Source organism: Desmodus rotundus, chromosome X (genome assembly GCF_022682495.2).
Source record: "Desmodus rotundus isolate HL8 chromosome X, HLdesRot8A.1, whole genome shotgun sequence".
In the NCBI taxonomy this organism is placed as follows: domain Eukaryota; kingdom Metazoa; phylum Chordata; class Mammalia; order Chiroptera; family Phyllostomidae; genus Desmodus; species Desmodus rotundus.
In genome coordinates this window covers 26866621-26893345 of record NC_071400.1, presented here as the reverse complement: position 1 = coordinate 26893345, position 26725 = coordinate 26866621, and the positions used below count along the sequence as shown (strand labels likewise).

General features: G+C 39.4%; 1 protein-coding gene across 4 annotated transcripts in view; it reads left to right on the top strand.

Moving 5' to 3' along the window:
* GRIA3 (glutamate ionotropic receptor AMPA type subunit 3) overlaps positions 1-26725 on the top strand; it is a 434868-nt gene that overhangs the window by 327018 nt on the left and 81125 nt on the right. For all 4 annotated transcript variants that reach the window (XM_024566693.3, XM_024566694.4, XM_045200889.3 and 1 more), the window contains exon 12: positions 10035-10233. In XM_024566693.3, coding sequence (XP_024422461.2) covers positions 10035-10233 — 199 coding nt within the window. The remainder of the gene's footprint in view (positions 1-10034; positions 10234-26725) is intronic.

The following is a 26725-nucleotide window of genomic DNA, read 5'->3' as shown; positions in this document are numbered from 1 at the left end:
CAACCAAGGAGTTAAAGAAACATTCATCCAGACCAGTAGGGGGATGAGAGACAGGCAGCCAGGGCAGAGAGGATGCATAGCAAGGTGGCAGACCAGGCAGGCAAGGCAGTGGCAGGAGGACAGGATTTCCCACATTCGCATGTGGATAAGTCGGGAGGGACAACTGGGGAGTGAGACAAACCCCGCAACCCAGGGTTCCAGCACAGGGAAATAAAGCCTCAAAAACTCTGGCTGTAAAAACCTGCAGGGATTACAGTGACAGGAGAAACTCCCACTCTCACAGGAGAGTCCACAGGGAGACTCATGAGATCCTAGAACATATACAAGCTGACCCACCTGGGAACCAGCACCTAAAAGAGCACAATCCACTTCTGGGAGGTGAGGAAAGTGATGGAAAGTAGGGCTAGAGCAGAGCAAGCTAGCAAGTGGCATTGTTCCCTCTTTGACCCCTCCCCCACAGACAGTGCCACAACACAGCAAAGAGGGCTGCCTCTCCCTGGTGAATACGTAAGGCCGTGCCCCTTAAAATGTAACAGGTGTGCAAAGACAAAGAAATATGGCCCAAATGAAAGAACAGATGAAAACTCCAAAAACAGAATGAAGTAATGAAAAGGTAGCCAACCTATCAGATGCACAGTTCAAAACACTGGTATCAGGATGCTCACAGAAATGGTTGAGTATGGTCACAAAACAGAGGGAAAGTGAAGCCTATGCAAAGTGAAATAAAGAAAAATATACGGGGAACCAACAGTGAAGGGAAGGAAACCAGGACTCAAATCAATGATTTGCAGCAGAAGAAATAAACATTCAACCAGAACAGAATGAAGAAACAAGAATTCAAAAAAATGAGGAGAGGCTTAGGAACCTCTGGGACAACTTTAAATGTTCCAATATCCAAATAATAGGGGTGCAAGAAAGAGAGGAGGAAGAGCAAGAAATGGAAAACTCATTTGAAAAAATAATGAAGGAGAACTTTCCCAATATGGCAAAGGAAATAGCCTTCCAGGAAGTCCAGAAAGCTCAGAGTCCCAAAGAAGTTGGACCCAAGGAAGCACACCCAAGGCACATCATAATTACATTACCCAAGATTAAACATAAGGAGAGAATCTTAAAAGCAGCAAGAGAAAAGGAAACAGTTATCTACAAAGGAGTTCCCATAAGACAATCAGCTAATTTCTCAAAAGAAACCTTGCAGGCAAGAAGGGGCTGGAAGGAAGTATTCAAAGTCATGAAAGGCAAGGGCCTACATCCAAGATTACTCTATCCAGCAAAGCTATTATTTCGAATGGAAGGGCAGGTAAAGTGCTTCCCAGATAAGGTCAAGTTACAGGAGTCTATCATCACCAAGCCCTTATTATATGAAATGTTAAAGGGACTTACATAAGAAATAGAAGAAGATCAAAAATATGAACAGTAAAATGACAACAATCTCACAAGTATCAACAACTGAACCTAAAAAACAAAAACTAAGCAAACAACTACAACTTAAACAGAATCACAGAAATGCAGATCACATGGAGGGTTATCAGTGGGGAGGAGGAGGTGGGAGAATGGGGGAAAAGGTACAGGGATCAAGAAGCATAATTGGTAGACATAAAATTGACAGGGAGAGATTAAGAATAGTATAGGAAATAGAGAAGCCAAAGAATTTATATGAATGACCCGTGGACATGAACTAAAGGGATTGGAAGGCTGGAGGCTGGGGAGTTGCAGGGCAGAGGAGGATAAAGGGGAGAAAAAATAGGGACAACTGTAATAGCATAATCAATAAAATATACTTTAAAAAAGAACTCACAATATAAAGGAAAAATGCATTTTTAAAAATACTAACTGTTAAGCATTTTACTGTCATTTCATTATGCTAACCTCAAAGTCTGTCTTGTGCATCAGAAGTATTTGAAATGAAAAGCTGGGGTATCCATACTCATATCTGGCAAAATAGACTTTAAAAATAGACTTTATAGCAAGAGACAAAGAAGGATACTACACAATGATAAAGGGAACAATCCAACAAGAGGATATAACCCTAGTAAACATTTATGCACCCAACATAGGAGTACCTAAATATGTTAAGCAAATCTTGATGGACATAAAGGGAGAGTTTGACAGTAGTACAGTCATAGGGGATTTTAACACCTCATTGACTTCAATGGATAGATCTTCCAGACAGAAAAATCAACAAGGATACAGTGGCCTTAAATAACACACTAGATCAAATGGATTTAATTAATATCCTCAGAGCATTTGACCCCAAGGCAACAGACTATACATACTTTTCAAGTACACATGGATTGTTTTCTAGGAAAGACTACGTGTTAACACAAAACAGGTCTCAATAAATTTAAGAAGATTGAAATCATATCAGGTATCTTCTCCAACCACAATGTTATGAAACTAGAAATTAATCACAAGAAAAATACTGAAAAAAATACACTAAGACATAGAAGCTAAATAACCTGTTACTAAACAATGAATGGATTAACAATGAGATCAAGGAACAAATCAAAAGATACCTTGAAAGAAATAAAAATGAACACACAACAGCCCAAAATCTATGGGACACAGAAAAAGCAGTCTTGGAAGGGGAATTCATAGCATTATAGGCCTACCTCAAGCAACAAGAAAAATCTCAGATAAATCATCAATCTAACTTTACACTTAGAGGAACCAGAAAAAAAAGAAAAACACAAAACCCAAAGTGAGGAGAAGTTAGGAAATAATAAAGATCAGAGCAGAGAAAAACAAAACCACCTCAGTCATCCTCAGCCTCTGAGACAGGCCAACACCATTTTGTTGACCTTAACTCCTCATTGCCAAGAAACCATGAGCTCTGAAATTCATCAGAATTATTCCACTAAGGTGGAGGCTGCCATCAACCACCTAGCCAACATGCATCTGCAGGCCTCCTACACCTACCTCTCCTTTGGCTTTTATATCAACCATGACAATGTGGCTCTGGAGGGTGTGGACCACTTCTTCCAAGAGTTGGCTGAGAAGAAGTGCAAGGGCACTGTGCAGCTCTTAAAGCTGCAAAACCAACACATGTTCTCCTCAAGGACGTGTTGAAGCCTTCCCAAGATGAGTAGGCAAACTCAGGATGCCATAGAAGCTGCCTTGGCCTTGGAGAAGGACCTGAACCGGGCCCCTTTTGGACCTGCATGCCCTGGGTTCTGCCCACACAGACTCTAATCTTTGTGACTTCCTGCAGAAGCACTTCCTGGATGAGGAGGTGAAACTCATCAGGAAGATGGGTGACCACCTGACTAACCTCTGCAGGCTGGGATGGGCAAGTATCTCTTTGAAAGGCTCATTCCCTAGCACGACTAGGAGACTTTTGAGCCAAGGTCTTTGAGGGGTCCCTCTGCATTTCCCTGGTATTTGGCTTCTGCCAGAGCCTGTCTCTCTGAAACCATTAAGCATCACTGTAAACCACCATGGAGCCCTCTCCCATGCCATGGCCCAAATGGAAAAAAAAATAAACCTTTTTGCAGGAGAAAAATTTTACATCATTAAAATGGCCATAATAACCAAAGCATTCTATAGATTCAGAACAATTCCAATCGAGATACAAATGATTTATTTCCCAGAACTAGAACAAATATTCCAAAAATTGATATGAAACCATGAAAAAAGGCCCTGAACAGTCACAGCAATCTTAAGAAAGAACAAAGTTGAAGAAATCACACTATCTGATATCAAACTATACTATAAGGTGATAGTAATCAAAACAGCCCAGTACTGGCATAAAAACAGATATATAGGTCAATAGAACAGAATAGAGAGCCCAGAAATAAACTCACACCTTTATAGTCAATTAATATTTGACAAAGGAAGCAAAAATATACAACGGGGTACAGACAGTCTATTCAATAAATGATGTTGGGAAAATTGGACAGATACGTGAAGAAAAAAAATGAAACTAGACCATATTCTTATACCATACACAAGGATAAGCTCAAAATTAAGGACTTAAATGTTAGACTTAAAACTATAAAAATCATAGAATAAAATATAGCCAGTAAAATCTCACACATTTCTTGTAGCAGTATTTTTACTGATATACCTCCTCGGGCAAAGGAACAAAAGAAAATATAAACAAATGGGACTACATCAAACTAAAAAGGTTTTGCAAAGCAAAGGAAACCATCAACAACATGTAAAAATCAACCCACTGAATGGGAGAACATATTCACCAATGATACATCTGATAAGGGGTTACTATCCAAAATTTATAAAGAACTTATAAAAATCAACACCAAAAAAAACCAAACAGTCCAATTCAAAAATGGGCAAATGACTTTAATAGATACTTCTCCTGAAAGGACATACAGATGACCAATAAACATGAAAAGATGCTCAACATCACTAATCCTCAGAGAGATGTAAATTAAAACCACAGTAAGTTATAATTTCACACCTGTCAGAATGTCTATATCAATTAATCGACAAACAAGAAGTGCTGGCAAGGATGTGGAGAAAAGGGAACCCTAGTGTATTGTGGGTAGAAATGCAGACTGGTGCAGCCACTGTGGAAAATGGTATTGAGACACCTCAAAAAATTAAAACTGGAGCTGCCTTATGATACAGTGTTTTCACTTCTGGGAATATATTCAAAGAAACCTGAAGTACTAATTCAAAAGAATATACAAACCTCTATGTTCATTGGAGCATCATTTACAGCAGCCAAGATTTGAAAGCAGCCCAAGTGCCCATCAGTAGATGAGTGGATAAAATGACTATGGGACATTTACACAATGAAATCCTACTCACCGGTAAAAAAGAAGAAGCCCCTACTTTTTGCAACAGTGTGGATGGACCTGGAAAGTATTATGCCAAGTGAAATAAGCCAGTCATAAAAAGACAAGTACCATATGATTTCACTTAAATGTGTAATCTAATGAACAAACTGAACTAACAAGCAAAAAAGAAACAGACTGATAGAGAACAGACCAAGAGCTGTCAGAGGGGAGAGTGATTGGTTATAGGACTGGGTGGAAAAGGTGAAGGGATTAAGCAAAGAAACAACACTCATAGACAGACAACAGTATGGTGAATACCAGAAGGAAAGGGGAGTGGGGATAGATAGAAGAGGATAAGAGGATAAAGAGGACATAAATGGTGATGGAAGGAGACTTGACTTGGGGTGGTGAACACACAATACAATACACAGATGAGGTATTATAGAATTGTGCACGTGAAACCTATATAATTTTATTAACCAATGTCACCCCAATAAATTCAATAAAAAATTTTAAAAGTATTTGAAATGAATGTTAAACATTTTTAAGCTGCATTAATGGAGGGAAAGATACTGGAAAATGACAAATCTTTTTAACTCAACTATAAAGTTTGGTGTTGTTTTAATAGATCCTTTTAAAAATCTGATGGGGCTGACCCATAGGTCACCTTTTATATAGCCTCTATGTGAAATGTGGTTTAAATGGTTCTAGTTTCACTAATAAGAAAAAGGAAATGTGAAATTTTTTATAGAGATTCTTCCCTATAAGTTCCCCTGCACCTTTTCTCAGTGAAAGGATTTGGGTGTCCATTCCATACACGGGAAGAAAGTGGTAGAAAGTTCACCAATACTCTTGTCAAAGCTACTATTGTCTTGAGGAGGAAGTGTTGAATTAAGTTTGTGCATTTAACACTAATTCTAAAAAGCTCCTTTTTCCTTCTATGCTGAGGCTTATTAATACTATTATACCATTTCTATGTGGATATTTACCAAAGTTCTGCATATTCATAGGTATAGCATAATATTAACCATGTAATTGCCAAAGCCAATAGTCATGTAGACAAGAGGCCACAAAAATGACGATTTTGAATTTGGGTTTATTTTCAGTCATGTCAATAGCCAATCGCAGCTAAATCACACAGATAAAGCGCATGATTGTCTATATCAGTTGTTAAGGTGGCCAAAATAGCCAAATTATGATGTGCAGGCTTGATTTTAGATCATACAGACACAGCCATAGTCCATTAGTCTCAACAGAATGGCACAACTCTAATTTCCTTATATTACTGTATTCTCCACATTTTAAGTAGACATGCATAAAAAACTATTAGTATCTTCAGCAGCAGAAACATTCCTTTCCATACCAAACCATGATTCTGGAAATACTCCATCAGTTTCCCTCTTGGTCTCAGTAAAACTCCATCATTCCAAGTTACAATGAAGTTCACATTTCCATTCCAAGTGAACAACAGATAACAAGCAATAATTATCCATACATGTTAGCTTTTCTGCAATTGTATTTCTCAGTATTTATAGAAAAATTGCACCTTCTATAATTTACACACCATTCTGGACTTCCTTAAACAAAATATGAGCATTATGCCCTACAAAAATATGGGCATTTCTGTCCTATTGTGCAAGTATAGATTATTTATTTATTTCTCCTCTCTGTGCCTCAATTTCTTCATCTGTAAAATACCTCTATTTTCTTATCTGTAAAATAGTACCTAACTGTAAGGATGGAGGATTAAAAGAGTTGATACATGTAATGCAATTAGAACAGAACCTGTCACATAGGGTGTGCTCAGTAAGTGTTAGCAATTATTGTTACTATTTTTATTACCCTATTTCTACAGATGCTACTTTGGAGCATTAGTCTTTTATACATTAAATTATTTCCAAAATCAGATCAGTCAAGAATATATTAAATGTATATGGCAACAATGAAAAAAGACTCTGAAAGGTCCAAATTCATAACTGAAATATTTTGTAAACTTTCAGGATTTGGAAATGTGACAAATTCTTTCTGACTCATCCACATGTTTTTTTCACCTTTTTAAAAATTATTTTATTGTTGTTCGATTACAGTTGTCTGCATTTACCCCACACCACTCCCGCCCCACCCCAGCCATCCCCACCTCCCTCCCTTGCTTCCACTCCCCACCTTGGTTTTGTCCATGTGTCCTTTATAGTTGTTCTAAAAACCCTCCCCCCCTTGCCCCTATTATCCCCTCCCACCTCCCTTCTGGTTACCATCAGATTGTTCTTCATTTCAATGTCTCTGGTTATATTTTGCTTGCTTGTTTGTTTTGATTAAAGGAAGATGTTCTAAGGTGAAATCCTAAGAGAGTACAACTATTAGAAAAACCTGTTGCAAAGCAAATTTTCACATCCAAAAACCTAAACGTGATTATGTTCAGAAATAAGTAAGGATCGTTTCAGGCATCTAGAGACCAATAGGACTTACAGACTTTAAAAAAACATGTACTTTTGTTAGAGTCAATAAATAAAGAACACTTCCCAAAATTATTTGATCAGAGTATAATATCTGAAACAACTGAATTTTCCAGAGGCTAATAAAAGGTTATCTTGGGACAAAGAAATTTAAATTTGCTTCAAAGTGGAAAAATGCAAGTATAAACAAAGAACTTGATTTGCTAGCTTTCAGCCCAGAACTGTCCTCTTCCCACAGAGCCTGGCAATGTGCCATGCTCCTATGCCTATACTTGACTTTATGACAAAGTGGGTTCTTTTCTTGTGAGCTTTTCTGGCCATGAAAGAATATAGCCTAACCAGGATGAAGCACTGCCACAGATCAGAACTATCCTAGGGATAATGTAGAAATGTTTTATAGAACCTACCAACCAGATTTTCATGTCTGTAGACAAAGCCAGCCTCCAGCAACATTGTGAAGGAGATGGAGTTTCCTCAGTACAAGCCATTACCCATTACTGAGCATTCAATGACCTTACACTGCCCCCTAACTTCCCACATACCCTCTCCTTGAGTAGCATTCATGACTCAAAATCCTGGCTGCACCACAGCTTTATAACAATGCTGCTGCTTAGATAAAACCCCCAGAGATTCTGATTTAATTAGTCTGGGGTGGAACCTAGGCATGGCTCTTTGTTGTTTTGCTTTATTTTGTCTCCAGTTCCCCAGATAATATTGATAGGTAAGCAGAGTTGAGGATCACTGATGTAGAAAAACAGTATTTCTCAGTTGGGTCTGCAGACCACAGCAATCACCAGTGATGCTTAAGGAGGGAGGGAGTGGGTGAGAAAGGTGAAGGGATTAAGAAGCACAGATTGCCAGTTACAAAAACAGTCAAAGGAATGTGAAGCACAGCATAGGGAATATAGTCAATAATATTATAATAACTATAAGTGGTGCCAGGTGGGTACTTAATTATCATGGTGATAACATCACAAATATATGTCTGATCACTATCACATACACCTGAAACTAATATAATGTTGTATTTCAACTGTAACTGAAAAATAAATTTTTAAAAAGTGCAGATTCTTGAGCACTCAGATATTCTAAATCCATATTTTCATGAACATCTCAGGTAATGCCAATGCATAGTTACATTTAAGAACAAAATTTTTCCTTATTAAAACTTACCCATCTTTTGTCCCATTCACTACTAACTGGATAGTCTGATCCAAGATAATGTGGTAATGGGTGCTTTTGAAATCAAGTGTTACTTTTTTTATTTTTCAATTACAGTTGACATTCAATATTATACAGTTTCAGATGTACAGCATAGCAGTTATACATTTATATAACTTACAAAGTGATCCTCCAGTAAGTCTAGTGCTCCCTTGACACCACCCATACATAGTTATTACAATATTATTGACTATATTCCTGAAGAAAATGCAGAGGGTGGTCCCAATAATAAGAATTTCTCTTTTTTAAGATTTTTATTTATTTATTTTTAGAGAGGGGAAAGGAGGGAGAAAGGGAGAGAAACATCAATGAGCGCTTGCCCCTCCCACGCCCCCTACTGGGGACCTGGTCCACAACCCAGGCATGTGCCCCGACTGGGAATCAAACCAGACCATTTGGCTCACAGGCCAGCACTCAATCCACTAAGCCACACTAGCCAGGGCCCAATAGCAAGAATTTCTACAGTATATCTGTGAGGGTGGTTTTGTTTGGGTGGTTATTGAGGTGGGTAAGAGAGACAAACTTTTTACTGCCTCTCAAATCCTGTTATACAGGTGGTTTCCTACTTCACTTGAGGTCTGTCCTATATGCTAAGGTTCAGTCAGTAAAAGGGAAGAGTTTTGATCCCTGGGTCTAAGGTCCTGAGCCCCACTAGCCATTTATATAAAGATAATAATAACTATCATCTTATGGCTTCTTGCCTAATGGGTGAACAACTCCACAAAATGGCAATGTCTTTATTAAATTTATTAAACTCAAAGTGAAGACTGTTTACCAGCACCTAGCCATTTCTCTTCAATTATGTAAATATTTGTGACTTTTTCTCCCATGGCATCACCTTACATTAGTGTTTCTCAACCTTGGCTGCACATTGTAATCACTTGGTGAGCTTCGAACAATATACATGTCTGGGTCTAACTCCCAGGTTTTTTGTTAACTGGTCTTGAGTTGGCCTGAGCATGAGATTTTTTTAAAAAGATCCCAGGTGAATCTGCTATGCAGGCAAAGCTGAGAATCACATGCCTTAAGGCAGGGGTGTCAAACTCATTTTCACTGGGGGCCACATCAACCTCACAGTTGCCTTCAAAGGGCCGAATGTAATTTTAGGACTGTATAAATGTAACTACTCCTTAACAGTTAAGCAAGAGCTCGGCACTGCCACCGGGTAGAAATGAGGTGCTGGGCCGGATAAAACAAGGTGGAGGGCCAATGGGCCTTATGTTTGCCACCTGTGCCTTAAAGGAAATGCAACAGTCTTCCAAAGGTGTGGGTGGCCCAGCAAAGCTTACAGAAAGAATCCAATAAGTACAATTACTATATATAATCTGGAGCTGGTAAAAAAAATATATATATAGTTTCCTGCAATTTAAAAAAAAATCCTGCTTTGAAACCTGTATAGACCTAAAGGGCATTACGCACATATCATCATCATATGCCATCATAATATGGGTTATTGTTAATGTGTTACTTTTGTCTGATGTGTCAATTCCCTGATATCATGTATTTCCCTCTTTCATCAGCTACACTGAAACCACTTCTCTTTCCAGAAATAAAGATGAGGACTACTTAAACTGAAATCTGGCCACTCTGAGTCTGGATTTGTCTTTGTTTTATTTTGTAGGTCACTCTCTGGGCGCATTGTTGGAGGGGTTTGGTGGTTCTTCACCCTGATTATAATTTCTTCCTATACCGCCAATCTTGCTGCTTTCCTGACTGTAGAGAGGATGGTTTCTCCCATAGAGAGTGCTGAAGACTTAGCTAAGCAGACTGAAATTGCATATGGGACCCTGGACTCTGGATCAACAAAAGAATTTTTCAGAGTAAGTTCTTTACATTTAATTGGGCCTGCTGGTTTTTATTTTATCATCTTCTTACAAATGCAAATTCACACAGTGCTTTTAAGGGAGGGATGGGAAAGACTGGAAATGTTATCGAGGCAGAGAGCATCTTAAATATAGCCCTCTTTGGTTGGTGACTTAGTTTATTGTCCTTCAGACCTAAGACTCATACATGACATAATAAGTGGCATGCCAAGAGCTCTAAGCTTGAACTCCCGGGTTTGAATTCCAACCCCATCAAAAAGTGATTGTTTGTCCCTGAATATGTCATTTAACTTCTGTCAGCTTTGGTCCCCTTCCTTGAATAATGAGGGGCTTGAACTAAGTAACACCTATTCTCCTTTCCACCTTTTATAAAAGCAGCGATTTTATGTCTCAGCAGTTCACAGAAGTTAGGTAATTGACTCCATCTAAGACTCTGAAGACTGATGGACTATAAAATTACATATTCTATTTTAGACATTGGTTTTCTGTTGAAATGTATTACAGTTATTTCAAGTATTCATGTACATGCTGATAATTCAATTTTCAAGGAAGCTGATAATTGTTTTAATTTCATGAGTAGACTTATTCCCCCCTCCAAACCCCCTATAGGCCAACTCCTAGCAAAAGTTAAGCTACATGAATACTGTCAAGAAGAAAGATGAAAGGAGATAGAGGCAGAAAATTATAGAAGAATATTACGATGGACTAACCACCTTTACATAAACAATCAAGATCTTTGTTCTGCAGCAACTGGACTATAAGAAAGGCTACCAGTGGAGTGTTTAAGAACTCAGATTTTTTTTTCAGTTGCCCTAACCAGGAATATATAGTGGTTGAATAGAAGATGAACCTATTCTACATACTACCACTGCCTACTACTGTAACCACTGTAACCTGTTGTAGCAATGATCCAGAAGCCACTTGTGTAGTAGGTAAAGAGAAAACATTTAGTCACCCTCTGCAACCAATAATCAAGTTATTGGATGGCAGGTATAATTACTGACTTTTCCTTAAAGGTCCAGAGTAAAGAGATGTTGGTTTTAAACCAGCTTGTTTTAAGAAGTCAGCAAGAAATATATTTCTACATGTATTATTATAAGAGTGGTCCAATGATTTCATGGGAAACCAAGGGGAGTGTGTTATTTGGAATTACAGCAATTGACTAAAAACTGTTTTCATTCCCTGAAAGAAAAAGGGTTAGTTCTGAAACCCTTAGAGAATTATCATTGGCTCTGGATATCCCTATCTCACTTCTACCACTGTTGACTAAGCAGATCATAAACCCCAACCAGGGAGAGAGGCCCAGTATTGGAAGCATCAAAATAATATGAAGGCACTCTGAAACTAACCTAGCCTTGACCCTCACTGCTATAGCAGTCCCAGAATCTTCTCTGGAAATAATACCCTGTCCCCATAAAATTACTCACACATTTCAGGGCAGGAAGCTAGGGATTTCCATCTGCTGAGTAGCAGGCACATAATCTCCATGGAAATCTGGTTTGGTATAAACTTCAACAGAGCTTATGTTTACCATCCCAATACACGTCAAGTTGCTATATGAAGTAATTGACCACTTAGGCTATCAAGACACCAGACTTAGACCCTCTGATAATAAATACTTGTCCCACTAGAAAGCATTTTCCTTCAACAATGATTAGAAATTAGAAAGGTGTGCTTTAAATGGTAATCAATAAATGGCATCAATTCCCATTAAGTTTTCAAAAGCCATTCATCCATAATGCAGGCAAAGGATTATCTCTGGGAAGATTTATTATCACAAAGTCTTCAAAGTGTGACCAAATAGTCATTGTCTCCATGCCTAGGCCCCATCCCCCATACATTTCTGTCTTTCTCAAAAGCCAGGAAAGCATATACTAATCCATTCAATGATGGTTTCATTAAAGAGTATCATATTATTGGAGACAATTTGAATCAATATTCAATTCTAAGCAAAGCTATTGCCACATTCTATTTGGTTTGCAATTTCTAGTAGTCACCAATTCCTAGTGAACTTTATAGCCAATGAGTAATTTGTATGGAAATTGGACTGTTTTGAAAATCTGATTAGAGAAGGAGCTGGATATTTCTAGGTATAGGGAAGTGCAAATCATTTTCTAATTGCCATGCATGCCACTTTTTCTTTTTCCCAAATTGGTTGCTGGTGACAGCATTAGGAAAGTTCTTTAGGGCAGCACACAATGATCTAAGAGTGGAAGTGAGCAATACAGAAAAATCAACTCTTTAGCCTGCTTGTACTAAAATGTTATGTAAATCTAACAAAGGATAAGCTTGGTATTCATATAATACTGGGGGCCCAGAACACAGCCAGCAAGAACACATTATCTCACAGGGACTTAACCACCATAACATGTCATTTCCTCTTCAACCCTCAATAATCTCAAGGCAATTTTTTTTAATTCAGTTTTTATTTTATCAAAGTAATTTCTTGCACAGAGTTTAGAATCAAGCCTTGTGGAAGCAAAATTTTTATAAAAAACAGTGTATATCCTCTACCCTACTCCATTTCCACAGACTCAACCACTTTGAAATATTATAGCTGTTTCTTTCATTTTAAAAACTTGCTTAAAAACTGTAATTGAATAACAATAGAAATTTTTTTTAAAAACTTGCTTAAAGTGCTTTTTGATTTTTCAGTGTTAGGTTTGTGCTTTGTTACTTTGGTTTCACTTTCCTTACTAACATTTCATATTTTATTTTGAATTAGAACCTATGGAACTTCAAAATATACATACGCTATGTTTTTTTAAAATTTTTATTGTTATTCACTTACAATTGAATAGTTGTATGCCTTTTCTCCCCATCCCTCCACCCCACCCCAGCCAAACCCAACTCCCTCCCCCACCTCCACCCTCCCCCTTGATTTTGCCCATGTGTCTTTTATAGTAGTTCCTGTAATCCCCTCTCCTCACTGTCCCCTCCCCACTCCCCCCTGGCTATTGTTAGAGTGTTCTTAACTTCAATGTCTCTGGTTATATTTTGTTTGCTTTGTTCTTCTGTTGATTATGTTCCAGTTAAAGGTGAGATCATATGGTATTTGTCCCTCACTGTCTGGCTTATTTCACTTAGCATAATGCTCTCCAGTTCCATCCAATCTCAAGGCAATTTTAAGAACAGTAACTCCTCTACACACAAAAAAATTGGGAACCTCTGATGGTACTCTTTCTAAACTTTACAGGATAAAACAAGATCACATGCAACATTTACAAACATTAAATGAGCTTATTTCTTTCCATTCTCAGTACTAAAACCACAGGGACCAAATAGCAGTGCCATAAAACAGCCTGGGGCCAGCCCTCTAGTTATTCCACTAAGAGAGAGAAATAAATAAAGTAAAATTCCTTCCTAATTGCCCTGCAGACATTATTACTCGTCCTGGGTAAGGCTGCCATTTAAATGATGGTATTTTAAATGATTCTTTTATTTCTCTTATTTTCTGAGCTATCCTTAGCTGTTATCTTACAAATCACATAAAGTCACTGGCACAGAGGGACGTTCCTTCAGGAATGGCAGGCAGGGAGTGAGCAAAATGCATGAAGCTGAAAGAGACATCTGAAATATTACCACCGACCCTCTTGACTTGAAAACTGATTTCCTTAGACAGCACCTCCAAAACTAAATGTCCCAACCAGAGATGGAGGCACTCCAGGCTAAAAAAACAAGTTGAAAGCTTTATTGTCATTGCCCCGAGAAATGCCACTATGATTTTCAAAGCTGCACTGAAATTATCATTCTCCACTAGGTTTTGGAAATTTAACCTGATGCAGATTCATATTAAATAGTAGCACTGTGATAAAAAGCATTCCAGGAGAACCAAGACGGAGGCGTAGGTAGACACACTGCGCCTCCTCACACAACCAGAACCAACAGAAAATCAAATGGCAAGGAAGTCCGACACCAAGTAGATAAAAAAGAAACATTCATCCAGACCGGTAGGAGGGGCGGAGACGGGCAGCCAGGGAGGAGAGGACTTGCGTTGCCGTGGCGGGACCGAGACTGGAGGAGTGTGGGACGAACGGGGCAGGCAGTCTGACCACTAGCAGACCCTGTGGCCCCACATTCGCACACAGATAAACCAGGAGGGCCGGACTCAGAGTGGCGGAGAATGAACAGGGCAGGCAGAGTGGCAGGTAGCATCCTGTGGTCCCACGTTCGCACATAGATAAACCAGGACGAATGGCGGGGGAATGAAACAGACTGAGTAACCCAGGGCTCCAGGAAATAAAGTCTCAAACCCCTGATTGAAAACACCTGTGGGGGTTGGGGCAGCAGCAGGAGAAACTCCCAGCCTCACAGGAGAAGTCGTTGGAGAGACCCACAGGGGCCTTGTAGAGCATGCACAAGCCCACCCACTTGGGAACCAGCACCAGAGGGGCCCAGTTTGACTGCGGGTAGCAAAGGGAGTGACTGAAATCAGGTGGAGAGTGGAGCGGGCGCCATTGCTCCCTCTCAGCCCCTCCCCCACATACAGTGTCACAGTGCACCCATCAGCATTACCCCGCCCCAGGGAACACCTAAGGCTCTGCCCCTTTAAGTAACAGACACGCCAAGACAAAAAAAAAAAAAAAAAAAAAAAGGCCCAAATGACAGAACACTTCAAAGCTCCAGAAATAATTCAACTAAGCAGCGAACAGATAGCCAACCTATCCCATGCACAGTTCAAAACACTGGTAATTAGGACGCTCACAGAATTGGTTGAATTTGGTCAAAGACTACATGAAAAAATGAAGGCTATGCCAAGAGAAACAAAGGAAAATGTACAGGGAACCAATACTGATGCGAAGGAAACTGGGACTCAAATCAACGGTGTGGACCAGAAGGAAGAAGGAAACATCCAACCAGAAAAGAATGAAGAAACAAGAATTCAGAAAAATGAGGAGAGGCTTAGGAACCTCCAGGACATCTTGAAACATTCCACCATCCGAATTATAGGGGTGCCAGAAGGAGAAGAGGAAGAACAAAAAATTGAAAACTTATTTGAACAAATAATGAAGGAGAACTTCCCCAGTCTGGCAAAGGAAATTGACTTCCAGGAAATCCAGGAAGCTCAGAGAGTCCCAAAGAGGCTGGACCCAAGAAGGAACACACCAAGGCACATCATAATTACATTACCCAAGATTACACAGGAGGAGAGAATCTTAGAAGCAGCAAGAGAAAAGGACACAGTTACCTACAAAGGGGTTCCCATAAGACTGCTGATTTCTCAAAAGAGACCTTACAGGCAAGAAGGGGCTGGCGAGAAGTATTCCAAGTCATGAAAGGCAAGGACCTACATCCAAGATTACTGTATCCAGCAAAGCTATCATTTAGAATGGAAGGGAAGATAAAGTGGTTCTCAGATAAGGTCAAGTTAAAGGAGTTCATCATCACCAAGCCCTTAGTATATGAAATGTTAAAGGGAGTTACCTAAGAAAAAGAAGATAAAAAATATGAACAGTAAAAATGACAGCAAACTCACAGTTATTAATGGCCACACATAAAACAAAAACGAGAGCAAACTAGGCAAACAACTAGAACATGAGGGTTGTCATTAAGGGAGTGGGAGGGGGAGGGGGGGGAAAGGTACAGAGAATAAGTAGCATAGATGATAGGTGGAAAATAGACAGGGGGAGGGTAAGAATAATGTAGGAAATGTAGAAGTCAAAGAACTTATAAGTATGAACCATGGACATGAACTATAGGGGGGGAATGTGGGAGGGAGGGGTGGACAGGATGGAGTTGAGTGAAGGGGGGGAAATGGGACAACTGTAATAGCATAATCAATAAATATATTAAAAAGAAAGCATTCCAAAGTTCTCTCTGCCTTCAGATCCCTAGAAATATGGGAAGCCAACTACGATGCTTGATTTTGTTCCCAGATACTTATCCTCATGGAGGATAAAAGGAGGTTGTTTTTTAAAATGAAGTGTTTAAAAAATATACATACATACATACACACATACATATATACATAAAAATAAAAATGAAATGAAATGTTTAATACTAATTTAAACCTCTTTAAGAAAATAAACATAAAAAGAGAAGAGTGGAGCTATAGTGCCCTAGGCAGGACAGGAGAATTTAACTTTGTCTGGAGACCATTAAGGGGACTATCCTGTCCTCTGACAGTTGCATCATTGTCAACCCCATGAAGCACAGGTGAATTACTCATGGAGAATTTTTTGTCTCAACAGTAGACTTTAACTGTTACTGCTGTCATTGGTTATTTTAATTTTTAATTTTTAAAATGCATACAGCAAAAAGAAGAACCCTCCCAAAGTGATTTGGGAAGCAGTCCTACTAATAGTATTCACATTCTGTTTATACATTTACAATCTCTCTTATATATACACACAAGCATTTTCAGTTGGAGTCCATATTTCAACATTCATTGGTTATCTATTATGGGGCTCTTGAATAATATGGGAAAAGGAGAAAAATCTGACAAATGCACCTATGCTGAGTATATTAACACTTTGACATGATCTTTAAGCTTTATTACAACTGAGCTAAGTACACAACAGACTTCCCCTACCCCTTAACCTATCCCCATCCTTAGTAAACACATCAAACTGTAAAATATTTGTTACAAAATTTCTCACCAAACACTATGATGAATTTGAGATCTTGACAAACAATATACCTGGAAAACTACAAATAAATTTAATTGGTTTGAAGACACATATGATGTGACCAAATGTTTGAAAACACATCCAAACCATCTACTGGGTAGGGAACACATACCAACAATGATAAGAGACAAGTTGACACCAAGGAATGGTAGATCAGAGACATACTATTTGGCAATATCAAAAGGGAAAAATTATTTTTCTTAATGTCGACATTGATGTTTTGATGCTACCTTATCAAGAAAACCCCCTTACTTTCTGTGGCAAATACTACATTATCATGGACCCTATAGGTCAAGACTGGAGGTGGAAAGGCAAGTACAAGTTGAGGGATGCCGAGGCCTGACCAAACAGGCCTCTGGAAGAGGGAAAGATATATTCAGACAGCTATTGGCCTTTCCCATCCCTCAGCTCCCAGTGATCTATGGTTGCATAGGTCTTCCTTTTAGGCAAGTCTCAAGCTGGGTGGAAAGAATACTTTTCAAAAGAGTGAAGTTGACCTGACAACTATGCACACAACTGACAATACACCTAATGTCTGTTTCCAAGAGAAAGGAGAAAATGTAACAACAAAGGCATGCTAATAATAATTCCTGAGGTATTTTTTATTTATTATTTATCACTCTTTCCATAACTCTTTTCTTGTGAATGCTCTATGTACAATGCTCCAGGCTAAGCACTGAGGATCCATCTCTATAAACAAAATTAAATTTCTGTTTTTTACCAATTCACATGAAAATACCTTGACAGTTTTTTTCACCATATTTGGAGGTTATTTTGGGGGTAGATTGACTTAAATATTGGCATAGTGACAGATGGTTACTAGACTTAGAGTGGTGGTCACATGATAAGATATGAAAATGTTGAATTGCTATGTTGTACACCTGAAACTATACACTAATGTATGCCAACTATACTTTCACAATTTTTAACAGGCATCTCAGAGAACTAGGTGATCATTCATCCAGCACACCTGACAGCATTTATTTCTACAGAGCTAATTCCCAACATGTGCCAGTCTATAGTCTGCTCCATGGTGAATAACAATAGGGATAAATATACTCCATAACCCCAACAGGAAGGTCAGCTCGGTGATGAATAAAACAGAAATGGTCTCAACCCTCTGGGAGCTCACAATATAGTGTGCTGTCAATTTTCAATGCCTATTCACATACATTACCATATGCAATTCACACAATAATCCTGTAATACAACCAGAAGAGGAATTATTACACCTCCTTCAGAGAGGAAACACCTGAAGCAAGATGACATTGTCCTCACTCAGCCCAGTGGAGAAGAGCTAGAACTCCGAGCCTAGATTGATGCTCTGAGTCCAGATTGGGTCCTCTGTCCCTTCCATCTCAGTGCCTTTCCTGTGTGAATATTCACAGAAACATGAGATGTTATGCATCAATCAAGCCTCTAGTGCAGCAGATATTAAGGAATCTGTATCATCTCCTGGCTGATTTTAGTTTTTATTCCCCTGATGGATGAATTAGAAAAGGAAACTTATACATACTTTTAAATGATATTTTTCCATGCTCTGAAAACCTCAAAAGGATCCAAGATAAGAAGTCAAAGAAAATGAAAACATCAATAAAACTATGAATGCCATAAACACAGCAGACCTCTATCATTCACGGATGATTATAGTTTCTTTTTTGTTGTTCTATAAATCTATTAATACAATCTTTATACAGTAGACCAAAAAAAAAAGCCATAGTTTTCTCCATAGATTCCAATGAAGTATTAATTAAAAATTCAGTATGCATTTTTGACATAGACTCTTAGCAAATCAAAAATATAACACGATAAAATGTGTTTCAAGACATCAGCTGACAGCATTCTTTTTCTTTAAATATCTTGATATTTTATTTTCAAATATGCCTCAATAAAGTTGAAAAAAACTACCACAAACTTGGTGACTTATTAACAACAGAAATTTATCCATCACAGTTTTGGAGGCTGAAAGTCCAAGTTCAGGGTGCCAGCATGTTTCGGTTGTAGTTAAAACCCTCTTCAAGGTTGCAGATCCCTGATTCCTACCTAGGTCCTCACATGGTAGAAGCAGATAGGGAGCTCTGTGGGTCTCTTTTATCAATACACTAATCTAATTCATGATTACTCTCCTGTCCTGACCTGACCATCTTCCAAAGACCCCAGTACCTAATACAATTACATTTGACATTAATATTTTTTGGTTTTATTTATTTTTTTAAATTATAGTTGACATACAATATTAGTTTCATGTGTACAAAGTAGTGATTAAACATTTGTATAATTTGTGAAGTGATCACCCCTAGTAACTCTAGTGCCCATGTGACACCATACATGATTATTACAATATTATTGACCCTGTTCCCTATGCTGTACTTTACATCCCCATGAACATTTTGTAACTACCAATTTTTCCTTCTTTTTTTAAATTTTATTTTTCAATTACAGTTGACATTCAATATTATTTCAAGTGGACCGCATAGTGGTTAGACAATCATATACTTTATAAAGCGATCCCCCAATATTTCAAGTACCCACCTAGCACTGTCCATAGTTACTACAATGTTATTGATTACATTCCCTATGCTGTACTTTTTATCCCCATTACTATTTTTTAAATACCAATTTGTATTTCTTAATACCTTCACCTTTTTCACCCAGCTCCTCAACCCCTCTCCCCTCTGGCAAACATGAGTTGGTTCCCTGCATCGATGAGTCTGTTTCTATTTTGTTTGTTCATTTATTTTGTTCTTTACATTCAACATGTGAGTGAAACATATATTTTTCTTTCTCTGACTGACTCATTTCAGTTAGCATAATACCCTCTAGGTCTAACCCAGCTGGTCTAGCTCAGTGGATTGAGCGCCAGCCTGTGAACCAAGGGCTCAAGTTGGTTCAATTCCCAACCAGGGCACATCTGTCTGGGCCTGGGTTGCAGGACAGATCCCCAGTAGGGGACATGCACGAGCCAACCACACATTGATGTTTCCCTCTCTTTCTCCCACCCTTCCTCTCAGTCTAAAAACAAATAAATAAAATCTTTAAAAATAAAAAATTTAAGAAAAAAAAAAGGACTGTTCAGACAAGGCTCTGTGGACATGTGAGGGAGGGGTACTGCTTAAAAATAAAATAAATAAATAATCTCTGCTAGCTCAGTGAAAGAGAGGTGGGTTTTCTTTTCTGGCGTTGGAGGAGAGAGGAACCTCACTTATATCCTACTTTATCCTTCTGATCCCATTTCTACCCATATTTTGCGATATTACTAGTGACCTCATCTCCTAGTCAATCCATCTTTAGCCATTTTTTGTGGCCTGTGGATTCAAAAGCTTCAACATGCACAACTTAGAGCTGCCCTTGAAGGCCACCTGGAAACTTCAGGTTCTTCCAAGGTGGCTTGCAGGCCATCTGCCCAAACTAACCAACCATATGGATTTCATTAGCCCATCTCCTTTAATTCTCCCAGATAACCTACTTGCTTATGAGAGCATTTCACAGTTCAGAAAGCCTAAGGGGGTTAAGTGTTTATTTTCTCTGAGGCTGCCAACTCTCTCAGACAGCACCAAGGTAATTAACAGGACTCCCAGATCTTTGTGAGAATTCTGAAACTCTCTTTTCCCTAGAGGAACTCATCTCAGGATCTCACTTCTTTTCTTATCTGACAAAGTCAAATCACCTAATAGCCTTCCAGTTAGAGGAATGGGGCCCATCTGTTCAATTAGACTTTCCTTGTGCTCACCTGACAAACCTGAGCAAGTTAATTATTTACAATTGTCCTTCATCACCATACAGAAGTCTAAAAACTTGATCATAGGATCAAGTAAAATTTCAACCTACTAAAACTGAACTAATGAAAGCATTCAATCAACTGGAATGCTTGGTTGCACTCCACTTTTGAAAGGAAAAGGCAATTCAAACAAACAAAACCTTGATATGAATTTTTTAAAGGCTACTAGGTGATATCCTGTGGTCAGATTTATATTCTACATTTCAATTAGTGAGTAAATATTCATGTCTAGCCTACCAAGTTAGGCACCAGAGGTACAATAGGGAAAACATGACAGAATCCCTACCTTCAAGGGGCTTGCATTCTGTTAGGAGGCAAACAACAAACATGTAAACAAGTACACGTATAAAATAATTTCAGGTACCAATAAGTAATATAGAGTATTATGATAGAGAATGACAGAATTAGAGAGCACTGTTTTAACTTGAAGTTTGGGAGGGAAAATGTTTTAAGCAGGTAACATTTTATTAGAAACTTGAATGACAGCCATGTGAAAATTGGAAGGAAGAGTTCCAAACAAAAGGAATAACAAGTGCAAATGTCCTGGTGTAGAAACAATCATGGCATATTCAAGGGGTAGGAAGAAGAGCAGTGTGGTTGAAGAATGGAATTCTTTTTTTCTTTCTTTTTAAAAATTGTATTGTTGTTCCGTTGTTCTGCCTTTTTCCCCATTGCTCACCCATACCCTGTGCCCCCTACTCCCAGTTAATCCCCCCATTGTCTGTGTCCATGAGTCCTCTCTTTGTGTTCCTTTGCTTGCCCCTTCCCCTTCTTTCCCCTGTTCTTAAATATAACTAGAGTTATAATGATGAAGATTGTGCAAAGTGGTCAGATTTAGGATATACTTTGAAAGTAGAATCACAGAATTTGCTGATGGTTCAGATAACATTTGTGAGCAAAAGGGAAGAGCCAAGAATGACTCTCAAATTTTTGGCCTACATTCCTCTTAGTTATCACTAGTGAAATCTGTAAGTCCCACATTCTTTAAATGATTCAAGGATAATTGCTAAACTGTAGAGCTAAGGGCTGAAAAGTTATATTGAGACTGATTAGGAAATTTTTCCAAGTGAAAAAATAAGAAGTCTTAAGGTAATCCTTAGAAAGTTTTCAAAGTCCAGAAGCGTCTAATGATTCACGATTTTACTGCGTCTTGTTCCTATTTTCTTACAAGATGGCTTTATGATAGAGCTATATTTTCACAGGTGACTATCTGCATTTTGCAAAAACATAATTTTCTTTTTTAAAATTATTTTATTGTTGTTCAATTACACTTGTCTGCATTTTCTCCCCACCCCTCTACCTGACCCTAACCAAACCCACCTCCCTCCCCTGCTCCAACCCTCCCCCTTGGTTTTGTCCCTGTGTCCTTTATAGTAGTTCCTGAAAACCCTTCTCTCCACTATCCCTTCCCCTCTCCCCTCTGGCTATTGTTAGATTGTTCTTAACTTCAATGTCTCTGGTTATATTTTGTTTGCTTTGTTCTTCTGTTGATTATGTTCCAGTTAAAGGTGAGATCATATGGTATTTGTCCCTCACCGCCTGGCTTATTTCACTTAGCATAATGCTCTCCAGTTCCATCCATGGTGTCGCAAAGGGTAGAGGCTCCTTTTTTCTCTCTGCTGCATAGAATTCCATTGTGTAAATGTACCATAGTTTTTGATCCACTCATTTGCTGGTGGGCGCTTAGGTTGCTTCCAGTACTTGGCTATTGTAAATTGTGTTGCTATGAACATTGGGGTGCATATGTTCTTTTGGATTGGTGTTTCAGGGCTCTTAGTGTATAATCCCAGCAGCATAATTTTCTTTATATTCCTATAACTGACTCCCAGTTTTTGCCACATGGCAGAAAAGATACATCAGATAAATTCAGGCAAATTTCATGATTTCTTCATCATTTTTCATTCCATCTTTCCAAATTCTAGGGAGTTTGCATGGTATCATGGCATCAGGAGAAGCCATCTAACCCCAGATCATCATGATCACTTCCAGACATCCACTGTTCAGATGTCAAGTAGTCTTTCCCCTCCACATTAGTATATCTGAGATATAACCATCAAAATCCTCTGCAACATTTGCTACAGCATCCCCTCATCCAGACCACAAGGCTTCTGCATTCTCTCTGGTCCTGAGTCTGTACTTATTCTGACACATTTATTCTCCTATTCTCTCTCTCTCTGTCTTTCTCTCTCCCTCTCCCACTTTTCCTATCCCTCTCCATCTCTCTGCTGTGCCATCATAGAGCTATTGGGAGAGTCAGTTTCTCTCCTTCCATCAGTCTGGGGACACTCAGACTTCTCTCAGCTCCTTCCTCCTCAAGAACTCACTGCTATTCTATCACACCAGCACTAAGATAGATATGGGCTACTCTCTTAGATTCATCATCCCTATGCTACACCCTGGGAAGTAAGACATCATTTCTTCTGCTCTGGTATCATCAAGCATCTAGGAGTCCCATCATCCCTCCCCCATTTGGAGATCAGGGTGCCTGTGTGACTCCTCCTTTACTCCTGTCCTCCTTGGCTCTTATCTGGCCTCCAGGGTGGTTAGTGTGGCTTTTTATCTACTTTCCAATTTCTTGAGTATGGCATAAACTCCATATTTCCCTTATTTAATTTAGAATTTTGAAACTCAAAACTTCCTTTTTTCTCTAGAAGCCTGGTTTTACTAATCTAAAACTTGGCTTTCAAGTTAATGTTGTCTTTTCTATAATTTTTAAAAACAGTTTGACTGTGACAAAGCTCACATAAAATTCACTAATTTAAAATGTACAATTCAATGAGTTTAGTATACATTATTTAATTTTAAAATTATAATAAAATAGAGAGGTCCAACTTCTGGCCAAGATGAAGGTATAGGTAGATACACTTTACCTCCTCACACAACCAAAAGAAGCACAACAACAAATATAAAAACAAAAAATAACCAGAGCTGCCAGAAAATTTCACTGTATGGAAGTCTGACAACCAAGGAGTTAAGAAGAAATGTTCATCCAGACTGCTAGGAGAGGCAGTGATGGGAAGCTGGGGAGGAGAGGACTCATGGCAAGGCAGCAGCTGGCGGAGCAGGTGGTCCCACATTTCCATGTGGATAAACCAGAAAGAACAACTGGGGAGTGAGACAGACCATGCAGTCCAGGGTTCCAGCAGAGGGAAATAAACCCTCAAAACCTCTAGCTGTAAAAACCTGTGGGGGTGATAGAACCAAGATGGCGGCATAGGTAGACACACTGCACCTCCTCGCACAACCAGAACTGACAGAAAATCGAACGGCAAGGAAGTCCGACACCAAGGAAATAAAAAATAAACATTCATCCAGACCAGTAGGAGGGGCGGAGAAGGGCAGCTGGGGCGGAGAGGACTCACGTTGCCATGGCAGGGACCAAGACTGGCGGAGTGTGGGATGAACGGGGCAGACAGTCTGACCACTAGCAGGCCCTGCGACCCCACATTCGCACACAGATAAACCGAGAGGGCCAGACTCAAGAGTGGCGGAGAACGGGGCAGGGGCAGGCAGAGCGGCGGGTAGCACCCCGCAACGCCACATTCGCACACAGATAAATCGGACAAACAGCGGGGAGCAAAGCAGACCGCGCAACCCAGGGATCCAGCGCAGGGAAATAAAGCCTCAAACCTCTGATTGAAAACGCCCGTGGGGGTTGGGGTAGCAGCAGGAGAGACTCCCAGCCTCACAGGAGAGGTCATTGGAGAGACCCACAGGGGCCTAGGGCGTGCACAAGCCCACACACTCAGGAACCAGCACCAGAAGAGCCCAGTTTGATTGTGGGTAGCAGAGTGAAATATTGAAATCCGGTGGAGAGTGCAGCAGGCGCCATTGCTCCCTATTGGCCCCTTCCCCACATACAGCGTCACAGCACAGCGACCAGCGTTACCCCGCCCCAGTGAACACCTAAGGCTCCGCCCCTTTAAGTAACAGATGCACCAAGGCAAAAAAAAAAAAAAAAAAAGTGGCCCAAAGGAAAGAACAGATCAAAGCTCCAGAAAAAATATAACTAACCAACGAAGAGATAGCCAACCTATCCCATGCACAGTTCAAAACACTGGTCATTAAGACGCTCACAGAATTGGTTGAATTTGGTCAAAAACTACATGAAAAAATGAAGGCTATGCCAAGAGAAACAAAGGAAAATGTACAGGGAACCAATACTGATGCGAAGGAAACTGGGACTCAAATCAACGGTGTGGACCAGAAGGAAGAAAGAAACATCCAACCAGAAAAGAATGAAGAAACAAGAATTCGGAAAAATGAGGAGAGGCTTAGGAACCTCCAGGACATCTTGAAACATTCCACCATCCGAATTATAGGAGTGCCAGAAGAGAAGAGGAAGAACAAAAAAATGAAAACTTATTTGAACAAATAATGAAGGAGAACTTCCCCAGTCTGGCAAAGGAAATTGACTTCCAGGAAGTCCAGGAAGCTCAGAGAGTCCCAAAGAGGCTGGACCCAAGAAGGAACACACCAAGGCTCATCATCATTACATTACCCAAGATTAAGCAGAAGCAGAGAATCTTAGAAGCAGCAAGAGAAAAGGACACAGTTACCTACAAAGGGGTTCCCATAAAACTGTCTGCTGATTTCTCAAAAGAGACCTTACAGGCAAGAAGGGGCTGGCAAGAAGTATTCCAAGTCATGAAAGGCAAGGGCCTACATCCAAGATTACTGTATCCAGCAAAGCTATCATTTAGAATGGAAGGGAAGATAAAGTGCTTCTCAGATAAGGTCAAGTTAAAGAAGTTAATCATCACTAAGCCCTTATTATATGAAATGTTAAAGGGAGTTACCTAAGAAAAAGAAGATCAAAAATATGAACAGTAAAAATGACAGCAAATTCACAGTTATCAACGACCACACCTAAAACAAAAACAAGAGCAAACTAGGCAAACAACTAGAACAGTAACAGAACCACAGAAATGGAGATCACATGGAGGGTTGTTAATAGGGGACTGGGAGGGGGAGAGGGGGGGAAAGGTACAGAGAATAAGTAGCATAGATGATAGGTGGAAAATAGACAGGGGGAGGGTAAGAATAGTGTAGGAAATGTAGAAGCCAAAGAACTTATAAGTATGACCCATGGACATGAACTATAGGGGGTGAATGTGGGAGGGGGTGGGCAGGATGGAGTGGAGTGAGGGGGGGGAAATGGGACAACTGTAATAGCATAATCAATAAATATATTTTTTAAAAAACCTGTGGGGGTTGCAGTGGCGGGAAAAACTGCCAGCCTCACAGGAGAGTTCGTTGGAGAGACCCACAGGGTCCCAGAATGTACACACACCCACCCACAGGGGAATCAGCAACAGAAGGGCCCAATTTGCTTGTGGATAACAGAGGAAGTGACTGAAAGCCAGCTGAGAGCTCAGTAAGTGGCATTTTTCCCTCTCTGACCCCTCCCCCACATACAGAGCCACAACTCAGCAAAATGGGTTGCCCCTCCCTGGCAAATACCTTAAGCTCCACCCCATACAGTGTAACAGGTGTGAGGAGACAAAGAAATATGGCCCAAAGGAAAGAACAGATCAAAACTCCAAAAATAAGGGATGAGGAGAAAAGGCACACAACTGTAATTGAATAAGAATAAAAAATTAAAATTAAAAAAAATAAAAATAAAAATAAAAACTCCAAAAATAGAACTAGGCAACAAGGAGATAGCCAACCTATCAGATGCAGAGTTCAAAACACTAGTAATCGATATGCTCACAGAAATGATTGAGTTCAGTCACAAAATGAAGGAAGAAATGAAGCCTATGCAAAGTGAGAAGAAAATATACAGGGAACGAACAGTGAAGGGAAGGAAACTGAGACTGAAATAAATGATTTGCAGCAGAAGGAACAAATAAACATTCAATAACCCAAACAGAATGAAGAAACAAGAATTCAAAAACATTAAGAGAGGCTTAGGAACCTCTGGGAAAACTTTAAACACTCCAGCATCTGAATCATAGGGGTGCCAGAAGGACAAGAGGAAGAGTGAGAATTGAAAACTTATTTGAACAAATAATGAAGGAAAAGTTCCCCAATCTGGCAAAGGAAATAGACTTTCATAAAGTCCAGGAAGCTCAGAGAG